Here is a 16,114-nt window from a genome sequence, read left to right on the forward strand (position 1 = left end):
TGTCTTTTTTCCATGCTTATTACAGGGGTCTAATAGGGCACTGTAACATCCCCTTTCTCTGGCATGTTGTCAAGAAAAAGGAACTGAGTCTAACCTGAGTATATTCAAGAAATGTTTCCAGCTTTCATTTGTAGGGTCGTCTAGATTCCCATTCTTACCCCAATCTAACCTTCCTGGCTGACACATGCCATAATGGTATCAAGGAAAAACATCATATCATCAGCACGCTTTTTAAAGACTTGTCATCCAAGTCTGGCATGATCCTACTAAGGAACAATAATTTTTTCCCCATTTTTCAGATGTGGCTCTGCCCAGTTTATAGATGGGTGGTCTGGCAGGAAGTAGCTTGTTGGAACATCATCTGAACTTTGCGGGGGCCCCGTCTTGCATGTGCTCATCTGTGGTGCACTGCTGTCCAAAAACGATACAGTTCTTCATATAACTAGCTTTGCAGCTTTAAGCTAGTCTTTTACAGTTATTTGAATGTGCTTTTTGTTCTGTTTACATTAGATGTATTGATCTCTATGAAGAAAAGCAACCCTTTTGTATTAAACTGTAGGTCCAAGAACTGTAGTTAGTTGTATGTGTCAACTCTGTATCTATTTACAATTGCTTGAGTGAATATGGCATATTATCGAGAATTAATGCTCTGTTGATCTTCCAATGCATGCGTAACTATTGCATTCCCCCCACTTATAATGACTAGTAAGAGAAATGCCAGTGGAAAAGAAGAAAACTGGCCCTTCTTAAGAATGCAGTTTTTGTCCATGTGCCAGCTACAAAATGAATGAAGTGTGGGATCTTTTCTGATCCTTATCCAACTCACTGAAAGGGCTTTTTCATTGGCTCATATAGTAGTGTGTACACATTGCTGCTAATCAAATATACACTTATCATGGACCAGATGTTTACCAGCTTTCTTTCAGAAAAACCTAAACCACCGGGGGGTGGGGGGTGGGACAGAGCTAGGAATGTTCTTGTCCACCTGCTAATCTGCACACAAGGGACTGATCCCCTTATATCCCAGTCCAGCATTTCATGCAGAACTCGCATTAGGTCAAATCTAGACTAAGTTGGTTGCATGTTGTTTCCATTTAGTTCAATGAGATTTAATTTAAGTCTTTGGTGACATCAGGTTTAATTAACTTTGTCCAGATACACAACCCATTGCCTCTAATATTGTGGGAAAGATATGCTGGGTTGGTTATCTATCACTATCTATCTATCTATCTATCTATCTATCGATCGATCGATCGATCTATCATCTATCATCTATCATCTATCATCTATCATCTATCTATCTATCTATCTATCATCATCATCTATCTATGCTAGTTAGCAATATAATAATTTATGTCTGCAGGCACATGGGACTGCTACCTTGCAAAAGCTAAGCAGGTCTGAGCTGGTCCGTACCTGGATGGGTGACTTCTTGGGAACAATGTGGGATTTGCCTTGGATTCCATGATGGAAGAAAGGCGGGATATGACTGGGAGAAAATTAATAAATGTGCTCCTCATCACACAGAGACTGTTCTTCAAAGCTTTTATTTTGTTCCTCCTTGCAGCAATTGTACATTGGAGGTTATTGTTATTAGACTTTTGCAAACAGTCAAAGCTGGGATAGAGTGACTGACCCTGAAATCATTTTGTAACATTTTGGGGGCAATAGGGTGGATTTGGCAGAGGTGTCCCTCCATTCAGCCCTGCCAGCTTCCACTAGCATCACTCTGCTGGTTTGGGGCTCCCTGTTCCACTTGCCAAACATGTGGATAGGTGGATTCCCACCATTGGCAGCCAATGGGAAGCCCCCAGATTCTAGGCTAGTGCAGCAATTTGTCTGCACGCCTTCCACACACTGGCGGAGGAAGAGGAGTGTGGGGGAGCACATCGCCCCTGACAGTGCAATCCCAGCAGGGTGCCATTGCAGCTGCGCCCCTGCCGCCCGTGCTGGGTGCCTCGCCCCCACAGGCAGCGTGCCACATCCCCAGGACGCACGCCACCCTTGCCCCCGTCTGCTCTCCACTCCCTGGTGCCGGAGCATGAAGCTCTGCCACTGCTTCCTCCATTGCTCTAGCAAAATGCTGGTCTGCACAGCAGGGCTGATGTTGAAGAGATGGCCTCATTGCTCCATTGAGATAAGCATTGGCTTGCAACCTAACTCAAGGTCATTCTGTACCTGTGGTAGGACTGGTAATCAAATAAACTCGATGTTTCTAGGACTCCTGCTCTGGGCATTTGAATCAGAGTAAAATCACAGATTTAATTTGAAGAACAGCATGTGTGGTCCTTTTTATTTTTTATTTCCTAGTTCTCATCTAAAAATTATTTCCACAGCTATGTTGTGGCACAAGCACAGGACAAAGAGCCAAGGCAGCTCAGCTGACACAGCAGTGCATAAATCAGCTTGCTACTAGGCACACTTGCAATTTGATTAAACAATGTTGTAGTGCTCTTAAGGCACTGTACAATTATTAAATCCTGCCACAAAGCTTTAACCCTAATTCTCAAGACAGGATTTAATCAAGTCCATTCTCTTTGTTTACTTCTTGATGAAGTTCCTGTGAAATTTTTATTCCTTAGCAAATTTGTCATAATATTAGAATAATATACTGGGAAGTGTTTTTTAGTGTGAAGACAAAACTGTCTGCTGCTGTCAACACAGTTTACATGTTTAATGTTCCATTCCTCTTGACAGTGAGGGATCCTCCTTGAGGGATATGTGATGAACTATGGGTACACACAGAGAGAGAATCACACACATATTGAAAGATAGCTCACTGTGCTAACGAATGAGTCCAAGATGAGCAACAAAGCTAAATCATGGTTTGGAAAATATGAGTTGTGTGGAGGAAAAAGAAGTAGTTCTGCTTAAGAAAAAATAAAAAGACAGTTGAGATATAATTAATTGCACAGAGGCTGCAATCATTAACTTGATTGGAGTCTTGCCACAGATTCCACTGGAACAGGGATTGCATGCACCATAAGGAATATTAGGAAAAAACAGGGAGGAGGAAGAATGGAAAAGCTTAGGACTGGTGAGCTTGCAAGGGTAGTGAAATTACATTTGGGGGAATAACCAGCAGTCTCCATACAATATTGAAGGAAAGGGCTGCTTTTCAGGAGGAAAAGACCCTAAAAGGCCTGTTGCGTACTTTCCAACAAACTTCTCTTCACCCATTTACTCACACTTCAGCCCTGCTGATTTCATTGTGTGACTTAATCATGGAGGATTACAAGGACTGAATGTTTCTTCTCCGAGGCACAGATCTTGGAGATCCTGTGCACAAGGGTTTTCTTACCTACAGCTGTTGTCTCCAAGAGAATAAACCAGCTGTTGGGAGTGTGTGGGAATGGCAAATATCAGTGCCTGGAAGTGGTCTCCCTCCAACAGCTTATTGGTGCAACAGTGATAATAGCACCAAGCATTTGGTGGTATATTTGGGATGCAGGACTAGTGTATGTACTAGGTATATTTCTTGGACATACATAACTTTTTGCACATGTGGGAGTGCATCCACAAAGGTGATCTGCATTTTTTTCTGTATATGAATTATCAATCCCCACCACCACTAAATCCACTTGATGTAACTGTTCCTTTCTCATTTTTATTTTTTTTAGGCTTGTAAATATTACAGTTCCCAATGGCACATTGTAAACTACAGATATGAGCAGTACTCAGGAGATTTTAGACAATTACCAAGGTAAGAGACTCTCTATATTTTTTCCTGGTGCTTTAATGTTATTTTTAATAATTATATGTCAGTGTCTAGGTTTATGCTATGGAACTGCCCCTAGCTTCTGGTAGGTTATCTTAGGACACTGTATACACAACATTCTCTGCTATGGCTGCCATTTAGTTCAGTCATAATGAATTCAAATCACGTAATTAATCTCCACTGGAATGCATGTTGGGCAACAGCAGCGCTTGATGGACTCTGAACTGGATCTCAAAATTGGTGTGCTGTTGTGAGTAAGAATGTAAGCATAGAGCCTGGGTGTGGTGTCCTTGACTTAAAGTGTCTTCAACTCAGGTGTCTTTGGGCAAGTCATACTCCCAGAAATTGATATTTATCTGGAAACATAATGTGGTTCTTAACCCTTTCAAGTTGTAAGAGCAGTTTGGGCATCTAAGCTAATCGCTCTTGGGTGTTAAGATCAGCAGGAAGGGCGCTTTTCAAATTTCCGCCACCCTGAGAAGCTTGCGGGGGGACGTCAGCAGAAACTACATAACAGCATGGTGGGAAGGAGGAGGGGAATAGTTTTGCCTGACAAGCTGGAATGCTTGTGCTGATGGAATGTTCATGTTAGTGCAACACTAAATTGAATTCCACCCTAGATTACACATGAAACTCAGGGACTAATATCTTGTTGTTGTTGTTGATGATGATGATGATGTTAACCCTAAGGTTCCAGGGTGAATTACAACAATCAAAACACAACATTAATATTAAAAGCAATATTACACAATATTTAAAACAGGACATACATTTCAGACAATTTTCAATCATTCCTCCCCATCTCTGCATGCCCCTGCCCCCACAAATCAGCTATGAAGGGTCTGGGCCTCTTTGGGGCAGATTTAGGGGGCTGGAAAGGAGGAGGAGGAACCCCTGAAAATTGCCTTCCTCCCCATTCTGCTTATTGATGCCTTTGGACAGCAGAGGGTAACCAACTGGATTTTCCCCTGTGATCGTACCAAAAACAAACAAAAAACAAAAAAAACCCAAATCATTCCTGAGCACATTAAGCTAGCTTAAGCCCATAAGGATGTTTGCATGCAAAAATCTAGTTAGCTGAAAGGGGGAAAGGAAATGTGAACTATTAGAAGCGGGCACTTCTTCCTGTCCTCTTAAAACACCTTGGGAGTAGATCTAAGTAAAGAACTCACTCATGGCTTTATGTACTTGTCAACCCTGTATGACAGGGGCACCATTTGATCTGGCCCACTGATGACAAGGACAGCCCATAGAGCTGCACGGCAGATTCAGAAGGCCCAGCACTTTGAGGCCTCTCTTTCTCAGCTGCCCTTCTACATCTCTCCTGTCCCTTCCATCTTAATAACAGCTTGGGAGTAAAATGGGTTGGCCTTTCATTGGACACCTTGTGTCTCATCCCATCCTGACTTGTATTAGATTGTAAAATCTTAGAAGTTTGGTGAGAAGATCATTTGTTTTAAATCCGCTTTCTTTCTTTTTTAAAAGTGCCTTCCTCCCAGCAAGCTATTTTTCACCAAATAGCTCATAGAGCTTTTATTTTTCAATACTAATCAGAACCTTGCCTTTGGATTTTGTACTGAGAACCACATGAATTAGAACCAGGCAGTGATACTACGCTGCCAGCATGACTGAAACCTTGAAGCCCTGCACTGGGAAGATTCAATTGTTTCCTTCCCTCAAGGCATGTTGTGTTAACTGGCTGTTTTGGACACTCACAGAGCACATACCGTATTTTTCGCACGATTGGACGCACCGGACCATAGGACGCACCTAGTTTTCAGGGGGGGAAATCAAGGAAAAAATATGATTTCCCCCCCCCCGCAGCTCTGGGAGCAGTGGACAGGTTGCACGCAGCCTGTGCGCTACTCCAACACCTTCTCCCTGCTTTTGCGGGAGGTGGCGGAATTCCCCCACCTCCCGCAAAAGCCCACAGGAGCCCCGCTTGACTCCTGCGGGCTTTTCGACCAGGAGGGAGAAGGGACTGAAACGGCCAGTGAGTCCCTTCTCCCTCCTTGGGCAAAAGCCGCAAAGAGCTGCGCGCTCTTTAAAGGCTGCGCGGCTCTTGCAGGCTTTTCTGCGAGGTGGGGGAATTCCCCCACCTCCTGGAAAAGCCAGCAAAGCCGTGCAGCTCCTTTAAAGAGCGCACGGCTTTTGCCTGCTTTTGCGGGAGGTGGGGGAATTCCCCCATCTCCCGCAAAAGCCCGCAGGAGGGAGAAGGGACTGACTCGGCCAGTCAGTCCCTTCTCCGTCCTTGGGGAAAAGCCCCCAAGAGCCGTGCGCTCTTTAAAGGGTGCGCGGCTCCTGCGGGCTTTTCTAGGAGGTGGGGGAATTCCCCCACCTCCTAGAAAAGCCTGCAGAAGCCACGGAGCCTCTTTAAAGAGCACACGGCTTTTGCCTGCTTTTGCAGGAGGTGGGGGAATTCCCCCATCTCCCGCAAAAGCCCGCAGGAGGGAGAAGGGACTGACTCGGCCAGTCAGTCCCTTCTCCCTCCTTGGGGAAAAGCCCCCAAGAGCCGTGCGCTCTTTAAAGGGTGCGCGGCTCCTGCGGGCTTTTCTAGGAGGTGGGGGAATTCCCCCACCTCCTAGAAAAGCCTGCAGAAGCCACGGAGCCTCTTTAAAGAGCACACGGCTTTTGCCTGCTTTTGCGGGAGGTGGGGGAATTCCCCCATCTCCCGCCAAAGTCCACAGGATTGTTGGAGAGTAGCGGGAAGGCGTCGCGCGCCTTCCTGCTGCCCCCCATCCTCTGGGGCTGGTGATGGGGGAAGCGCTGCTTCCCCCCCCGCCAGCCTCAAAGCCGGGTTGGAGAGTAGCGGGAAGGCGTCGCGCGCCTTCCTGCTGCCCCCCATCCTCTGGGGCTGGCGATGGGGGAAGCGCTGCTTTCCCCCCCGCCAGCCTCAAAGCCGGGTTGGAGAGTAGCGGGAAGGCGTCGCGCGCCTTCCTGCTGCCCCCCCATCCTCTGGGGCTGGCGATGGGGGAAGCGCTGCTTTCCCCCCCGCCAGCCTCAAAGCCGGGTTGGAGAGTAGCGGGAAGGCGTCGCGCGCCTTCCTGCTGCCCCCCATCCTCTGGGGCTGGCGATGGGGGAAGCGCTGCTTTCCCCACCGCCAGCCTCAAAGAGCAGACTCTCCTGGCTTCAGCGGAAGCAACGGGAAGCCTCTGTAGCGCAGGCTTCGGAGGCTTTGCCTTGCTATCGCTGAAGCCAGGGAGCCTGCATTCGCTCCATAGGACGCACACACATTTCCCCTTCATTTTTGGAGGGGAAAAAGTGCGTCCTATAGAGCGAAAAATACGGTAGATTGGTGAAGGAGTCAACTGCACTCAAAAGCAATTTTTTTCAATAGCAGGAAACTATTGGGGGGGGGATAAAAAAAATCTGCACAAGTGGGCATATAATCATCTGGAGACAAAAAAAGCTGACTTTGGGACAGTCTTTTTGTCCTTAAATTGTGAAGTAAGATGACAGGGAAGCATTTACAATGTGTAATATCCCTCATCCTGTGTATTTAGCAGCTAGTATAGATTTTTCATGAGCATCTGATTTCTTCTTTAAGAAGATGTAGGCCAGGCATGTCCAAAGTCCGTTTCAGGGGCCTAATCCGACCCACCAGTTGGTTTAACCCCTGTGGCAGTTGTTTATTCCTTTGGGGTAAAATTCTAACAAATCCCCAGCAACTTCAATCCTAAAAAAGGTCAAGAACTTTGGTTGGTCCTTTGGTCAGCCCTCAAGGCCCTCCACTTCATCAAATCTGGCCCTCTTTGAAAAAAGTTTGGGCACCACTGATGTAGGCTGTTGTTGAAAAGCAAAAATATACACTATTCTTTGATATAGACCATATACACAGCCTACTAGTTAGCTAAGTTGTTGGTACAGGAATACAAAGCCCTATGCAACTTGGGACTGAGATATCTAAAATATTGTGTCACCTGTTATTTACCCAGCTGATTGGTGTGTTCTGCAGGAGAAAGCTGCTGATAGATATACTCTCATCAAGAGATTATATATATATCAAGAGATTCAATGTGATATAGGAATTGGGTCTTCAGTGTGGGGGCACCATTGGAACTCCCTCCTAGGACCTACATGATAGACACATCTCAGCACCTTTCAAAGCCCTTCTTTTTCTAACAAGCCTTTAAATGGAGACTCTTACCCCACTGTGTCGCTATGTGGGATCTGAAATTGTTTTTAGTTTTCATGTTTTTTTATTGCTAATCACTTTGGGAAGTTTCCTGGGAAGCAACTCATTAAATAAACAAGTAGATAGCCCTGTCTGTTCAATAAGATCTTTAGTTAAGGCAGGCCCTGATTGTGCCATGGTCTGTTGAAGTTCATCTTGTGGCAACTGGGAAGCAGGGCCTTGCCTGAGGTGGTGCCCAGTTTGGGGAGTTGTCTCTCTTCTGAAATGAGACAGGTGCTAACTGGGATGTGCTTTTGGCACTTGTTTAAAATTTACAATACATGCTTGTCCAAGCCTTTTCTGGTTATATTAAAAAAATACATCTCCAGTTAATGTGAATGTTATATTCTTGTTGATTTTATTGAACTTGTTTTACTTTGTTTTAAATAAAATACAATAGTAGCTTTTATAAGGGAGTTAAGCATGGACAAGTCCCAGTGTTTATTAGACACTTTTAGAATACTCATGGAATCACCCTTTCAGTACCAGGAGACCACAATCAAGCAGTAGCAGTTGGCAGGTTGGCATTAGTGGGGCTGCACTGCTCTCCTGCCTTCCCAATGATGTATATCCTGCTGGTCATCAAGTAGGGGAAGGGCAAGACAATGGGGAGCTTGGCACCATGTAGGCAGGGGCGGAGGAAAGGGTGTGTGGTGGGCACTCACCATGGGGCCTGCAGTGGATCCGAGCCACGCGTCTCTCCTGGGAGTGACATGGTGGCTTGGGTGCCTGTAGGCTCCGCGTTGCCCCAAAGAGTCAGCCGGCCGCCTGCCCCTCAGCTGTAGGGCGGCTGAGTGGGAGGAGGCAGGTAGACTCCTCGGAGGCCCCATGGAGTGTCCTGCCCCAGCTGGCCCCACCCCTGGGCGCAGGGCTTGTGTGCTGCCCCAGGCGCCCAATCGGCTTGCTCTGCTACTGTATGTAGGAGCAATGGCAGAGCCAACCCAATGCTCCCAAGCTCCTCAATGCCTTACCCATCCACTTCTTACCACTATATTTTTAAACGATGGAGAAATAAGAGGTCTGACTGACTGCATTAGCAGCCCCTCCCCCTCTTTTAAAGGGAATACTCCATAATATTTCATGAAGATGAAAATTAATCCATTTGCTTTTCCTTAGGTATGAATGCAGACCGGATAAACTCCCTTCACATTCCTTTGAAATTGATCATGAAGATGTTGACAAGGACGAAGTAAGCATACCCGCCCTCACCTGCATTTTCCTCCTTAGTGCTGAGTATCTTGGTGTTTTCCTTATTTTCATGGAAACTTAATAGAAACAAACTTTGTTGGTCATTGCTTGCTCAAAAAAGAAAAATATATACTTAAAAAGGAAGTGGAAATTGTTTTGTTTAATAGAAAGAAGGTATTCAATCACATAGTATGGCTCGATGTTTTCAACTTGCAAAAAAAAGGGGGGGAGGGAAATCAACAAGTCAAAGGAATATTAACCATGTCTTTTGCACAGGATACAACATCCCACTCATCTTCAAAAGGAGGTGGAGGAGGAGGAAATACAGGAGTTTTCAAATCAGGCTGGCTTTATAAAGGGAATTTTAACAGCACAGTAAACAACAGCATTATGGTTCGGGTAAGGAAAATACTACATCTTCATTGTTTTGGTGATTATCTATCCATCCTCTCCCTTCTCTGTCTCCCACGATCATTGCATTTCTGCTTTCCGTTTTCATTTAGTTATTTGTCTCAAAATAGAATAAATGAAAGTGCATTTGGGCTACAATGCTATTCTCACATTACCTTGGAGTGAGCCCTCATTGAATTCAGCAGGGCTTACTTCTGAGTAGAAATGCATAAATTGCACTATAAGTGATAGCAAAGTGGATGTTGCCATTGTCTACTGAAAATGTATACTTGAAATGTTTATCAGTAGTGCTACACTTAAAAAAAAATCTCTGAATAAAACACCTTTCAGAAACAATTTGCAGTACATCCAATCTTGGTTTGTTTGTTTTCACCTAGTCATTCAAAAAGCGCTACTTCCAGCTGACACAGTTGTCAGACAACTCATACATAATGAACTTCTACAAAGATGAAAAGATATCAAAGGAACCCAAAGGCTGCATCTTTTTGGATTCCTGTACGGGGGTTGTGCAGGTAAGCCATTTTGCTGGGTTTTCAAATATAAGCTATGTACAAATGTACCGGAATATGTGTGCGTGTTTCCATAATGTATGTCCCACTTAAACCATCCTTCTGAGGCTGTTTAAGCACATTGTGAAAATCAGCAATTGCTCCAATAAAAGCAGCATTAAAACAATATAAAACCATTGTGCAGAGGAGATGGTTGCATCATCTGCTCGCAGCTTCCGTGACACCCTTCTTTCAGTCTAACTGAAAGGCAAGAGTGACCTGCAACAGAATGTTGCACTGTGAAGTGCTCCTGTTCAGGTTTCCATTCAACCATGCACTTTTCCAAAATATCCCTCCAGTTTTCCATTTCTTGCACTAAAGCAGACACTTAGTGCTCTGTGACCACTAAGCATCCTCAGTCTTCACTGGGCTCTTTGGGCTTTTCCCTTCCACTGATAAGTTACCCCCACCCCCTAAAGTTTTTTTGTCCTTTTGCATACCTGCAAAATAGCACCAGGGGAGATAAAGCTGAGCCTATGCATCAGCCAGCAAAGCAACAGCTGGGTGGGGCTAGACTTTGCTTCCTCCTTCCTGCCACTTGGCTTCTACTGTCAGTTGACTTAGACTGCAGAGCTGAAAGGAAGCATTCTGTGACCCCATTCATTGCTCAAAGGGTGCTGGGTGGTGTGGCTTTGTGTACAGTAGTGGTACAAAGCCACAGGGCCACTCTTCCAATGCTGGCCTCTCCACTGCTTACATTGACAGGGCTGTAGTATGGTAGCTCTGATTTCATTGTGGTCCCACCTTAGTCCTATCCAGGTAAATAGCATTGAGGTCAATGCCAGGATAGTGGCTCTGTGGCTACACACGACCACATATTGCCACTACTTTTTTGAGTGCATATTATGATAACCCATTGTAATTGACCTGAGGATCATTCAGTAAAAAAGTAAGATATAAATATTGAGGCCCCTTGCAAACCTGTTGATCACGCACATGTCTTGAGCATGAATGACACCATTTTGATTATACTGTATATGGATCAGTGCCTAGCAGATGAGTTTGTTATTGGTATATAGGCTAATACATGCAGGTTAAAATACAGGTAATCATGAAACTACTGTGTAAATTTGTATGCATGTACAATAACTATACAGTGGTACCTCTGGATGTGAACGGGATCCATTCCGGAGCCCTGTTCACATCCTGAGTAGAACGTAAGACGTGACTGCGCGTCTGCGCATGCGCATGATGTCATTTTGAGCATCTGCGCATGTGCGAGCGGTGAAACCCGGAAGTAACACACTGCGTTAATTCCGGGTCGCCACGGAGCGTAACTTGAAAACGCTCAACCTGAAGCACGTTTAATCTGAGGTATGGCTGTATACATAGAGAGAGACTGTATGTGTTGACTAAGATTTCAGTCCAAATTCCCAGTCTACCAGGCTGACACATGAAACTACTGTTGGCATTGGCCAATGAAAATCCCTGAAATGAGGCATTTTGGGAGACAAAGAGGAGGCAGAACTGGGATGGCCATATATCCGCTGAACCCTGAGCCAGTCTTACCACCATCCCCTGAAAGCATTGGACCTGAACTGGGCCTCTTTGCTGTGCCAGCCTCCCCCAACCAGCATGAGTGGCAGGGCTGTGGACGTGGTGGCAGCTGCACCACTCTGTTAGGCTTTACCACTACTGCTCAGGCATTTAGATTGCTCCATAAGTCATACTCAGAGTAGAGCCCTCAAAATCAATAGAATTAAATTACCTAAGTCATATTCCAAGTGTGACTCACACCGGATATCATTCACAGAACATCTCCTTAATATAGTTATCAAATCGGATGATTGAGTGACCCAAATCATTAATTGCTTTAAAAGAAGAAGAAGAAGAAGAAGAAGAAGAAGAAGAAGAAGAAGAAGAAGAAGAAGAAGAAGAAGAAGAAGAAGAAGAGATGCCAATACATTTAATGACGAACTTTTTTGCTACATTTTGTTGAATGGACAAAGTAGAGCTAACTTAAATTGCACCAGATGTTTTCTGGTGGTGTCATGCGCTTGCCAACTTGGAAGCAAGAGAGTGAATCATCCTGATCTAGTAGTTCTCGGACGTTTGAGATAATACTGATTCACACATGGAGTTCCACGTGAGCCATGAAAGATCCCTCTTCCTCTTGAAAGAATGGCCTAACTTTTAGGGTCCTGATTCATAGCACTTATCCTTATGACTGCTTTGGTTGCTACAAATATGTTTTCTTTGGGTTCTTGAGGTTTTCTTAAGGCACTTTGCTGTGTAGCTGTGGTTGCTCAACCAGACTTCCTGGCGAATACTCAAGTTTTACAGCTGTACTATATTTATCGTCTTTGCTGAACAGAGGAAGTATGCCTCAAAAAGGAGATACAAATACTCTCTGACTGACCACAGTGCCTCCAACACAGAGCAACGTCTAACTTAGTTGTAGCATCCATTCATATATTTCAACCATGCAAAATACAGAGCGTGTTTCTTCTACCGTATAATACAAATGTTTTATCCTACCTGCTCTTTGTAATTTCATCAATTCAAAACCAAGAGAGTTACATGAATCTATTTGCTAAAAAAGATGGAACTTGTTAGAGAAGGCTGGTAGCCTAGCATGTTGAATGTTAGTCATAGTTGTTTTTCTACAGTGCCTTTAAGTAACACATTACATTACTTATCCCATTTATTCAAAAGGAGCAAACTGAAGCACATTATTTTAAGGTAGAGATAGGGAACCTGCAGCCCTCTCTGGATGTTGTTGAACTCCATCTCCCATCAGCCCCTGCCAGCATGACTAATTGCCATGGACTGTGGGAGTTGTAGTTTAACAACATCTAGAGAGCCACATATCCCCTACCCCTATCCCTCACCTAGGAACAAAATCCCATTTTTTCCACATACAGAAATATCTCAGCATTCTTATATTTTAGTTAATGTTGCAGAAGTCCACCCCCCCTTTTGAAATACAATTATGGTAACATAGATATTCAAAGTTCGCTTTATCTTGTTGAATCCTGACTAGCTTTTGTTTGGTAAGTTAACCAGGAATGGGGAACCTGTATCCTTCCATACATGGTTGGACTCCAGCTCACATCAACCCTATCCAGCATGGCTAGTCTAGATCCATATGTCACATACATGGAACATCTGGAAATGTTAATTCCAAGCTTTGGAAAAGATTATTTGTTTCCCCTGTCTCTTATCAGGTGGTATTATCAGAGATAAAAATGAGTTGATCCAGAGAACAAAGTATTGTTGGACAAGAAGTGTGAACGAACAGACCTGCCATTTGCAACCTCTAAATCAGAACATTTAGAACGTTTGTTGTTCTGGAAACCAACAATCAGAACGTTTGTTGTTCTTCTCAACAATCAGAGGAGAAGAAAGTAGAAGTCTGAGGGGCAAATTAGATAAGATACCTGGAGATCTGTGCCCAGATATTCAACAACTTTTACTTTAGTTAAGTACATGTGTATTGTCTGTTGAACCTTGACTGGAGGCTAGGGACAATTAGTTAATTGTGTCACATAGCCAGTGATGAGGGTGGGATTCAGATCAGATTGGGATAGCAATCCTGGGACAGAAAGTATTTCTCCATACCACTTTCTCAGACTTAAACTGCCCTCCTGGTGCTATTTTTCCTATTGGTGAAAACTTGCAGGCACCACATGTTGTAGTGCAGCCTCCCAACTTTCTAATTCTCTATGTTTGCTCTTGGCTGTTCAGCTGTTTGGTGTGAAATAAAGTATTTCACATCATGGAAACTCAATATATCCAGTCCATTAGAAGTACTGTATTCATAGTTGTTTTGATCTTCTACTTTCTCTGGCATATGTGATTTGGGGGGGGTGTTATATGTGGATTAATACATAGGCCTGGGTCTGTGTAACATAAAATAGCTGTTGGAAAGTTAAAACCTAAATAAACTCTAAATGTGAATTACTTCTCAAGCCACTCTGTGATCTTTTAAGAGATGGATAGTTCCAGTAGACATTAGACATAATCTGGGCTGAGCCTGGAATATCTATCTCAACCTATATGATGTGGTGTTTGTGACATTCTTTATGTAGACCATAATGTTGAACTTTAAGTTAAATGTGGGAGATACTAAAGTCTAAAGCCAATTTATCCAGTAGTAGGAGCAGTAAAGAATCAAAGGGGGGGGGACACACACATTATATTAGCTTTGCCACAGAAGGAAATATTTGGCTGTAGATATGAAAAAGAAGCTTTTGCACAGAACCTTGTAGGCTTGCCAAAACTTTGAAGCACATCTTATAAATACATATTGAATTCCTGTTGTCTGGTATGTTTAAGTACTCAGCATGTGAAAATGATTTTTGCTATAAAAAAAAAGAAACTTGATAACGTTTTGTCATCTAATTTGAATGACTTTGCAGAAAAGGTGAAGTGCCCAGTATAGAAAACATTCAAATTAAATGACATTTGTTCCTTGCTTTCATGAAGGCAGTTCATTTGCATCTTCTTAATAAACAGAGGATTCAGTCTATAGTTAAATCCTTGGCAGATTTTTAATCTTCCAAGAAAGTCACATCTTCCAGGATGCTTTCTTGTTCTTTAAGAATTGAATGAGATGCAAGGAAAGAATAATTTGAGTGCAGATTAAAAGAGAGGGCTCTCCCTTTGTATGTGTTTCTTGGGAGAGAAAGTATTTGCATGTTATGGAATGCTATAAAGAAGTCGTTTATAAGGAATTCAATTAAGTCAGCAGACAGAGATCAAAGGCCATGCAGTACCAGTAGCCATGTAAAACACTAGCTGGCTTTTATATTTCAATGCATTTCAACCCATTTATTTTGCTTGGCTTCCATTGGAATGCACTGTCTCTTTTTTCTATTAATGTTATTTTCTGTTCTGAACATTACTTTGCATTTTGAGAAAATGCTTGCGTGGGATGTGGGGGTGTTGTTCCCAGCACTTTTCTGAATACAGTTTAGCCTGTCTGCAATTATTGAATATCAATCCAGTCTCCTCTTTAAAGCAAGGATAGCCAATGCAGTGCTCTCCAGATGTTGTGGACAACAATTTCCATCAGCCTCAACCATTGGCCATGAAAGCTGTAGCTGATGGGAGTTGTAGTCCGAAACATCTGAAGGGCACCGTGTTGGCTACGTCTGCTTTAATGTGCTAATCAATAGCCATTTCAAGCAATGACCTGAAAGATCTGGCAGTTATTACAGAGTGACTAATCTAGTTTTATACAACCAAGTAGCAAGGTCCATCAGTCTGGTGGCCCAAAAAGCATAGATACTATGTAGAGGCCAGCATAGAATTATAAAAGGTAAAGGGACCCCTGGCCATTAGGTCCAGTCATGACCAACTCTGGGGTTGCGGCGTTCATCTCGCTTTATTGGCCGAGGGAGCCGGCATACAGCTTCCGGGTCATGTGACCAGCATGACTAAGTCTGGCAAACCAGAGCAGTGCACAGAAATGCCGTTTACCTTCCCGCCAGAGCAGTACCTATTTATCTACTTGCACTTTGATGTGCTTTTGAACTGCTAGGTTGGCAGGAGCAGGGACCGAGCAATGGGAGCTCACCCCGTTGCGGGGATTCAAACCGCCAACCTTCTGATCAGCAAGCCCTAGGCTCTATGGTTTAACCCACAGCGCCACCTGCATCCCTTTTAGAGAGTATTAGAGCACCATAAAAAATATTGGTATACAACTGCCTTGTGCAAACTTTCTGAGCATTATCAGCTGTGGACAACTTTCAACCTTACTATTATAAGCAACTAGGTTTGTGGTCCCACATACAGTTACTTGATAGTAAGCCCAAATGAACTGAGTGGAACTGGGAGACATTATTGGATCAAATTGCAAAGCATCTGTTCAGGGATAGTCCTGATGGAAATAGACTGAAACTTTAAATACCTAAGACTTAGCAAGGCTGTAGCTCCGTGGTAGAGCATCTCTTTTGTAGGTCTCAATTTAAATCCCTAGGAGAACTGCTGCCAGTCGGTGTAAACAACACTGACCTATGATGGGTGATTGGTCTGACTCAGAATAAGGCATTTTCCTATGCTTTTTCTCTTGTTTGAGGTATAGGAGGTACAGAAACCTTCAATTGCTTCTACCACTATTGATTCCCAATT

At 43.8% G+C, this 16,114-nt stretch overlaps 1 protein-coding gene across 13 annotated transcripts in view; it reads left to right on the forward strand.

The window, feature by feature from the left end:
- The window catches only part of DOCK10 (dedicator of cytokinesis 10), a 200,589-nt gene that overhangs the window by 106,247 nt on the left and 78,228 nt on the right, over positions 1-16,114 (forward strand). For all 13 annotated transcript variants that reach the window (XM_081910272.1, XM_081910278.1, XM_081910279.1 and 10 more), the window contains 4 exons: positions 3,621-3,703; positions 9,009-9,081; positions 9,357-9,479; positions 9,869-10,003. In XM_081910272.1, the coding sequence (XP_081766398.1) occupies positions 3,621-3,703; positions 9,009-9,081; positions 9,357-9,479; positions 9,869-10,003 (414 nt within the window). The remainder of the gene's footprint in view (positions 1-3,620; positions 3,704-9,008; positions 9,082-9,356; positions 9,480-9,868; positions 10,004-16,114) is intronic.

Source organism: Podarcis melisellensis, assembly GCF_964234715.1.
Source record: "Podarcis melisellensis genome assembly, chromosome: 5".
NCBI classification, from domain to species: domain Eukaryota; kingdom Metazoa; phylum Chordata; class Lepidosauria; order Squamata; family Lacertidae; genus Podarcis; species Podarcis melisellensis.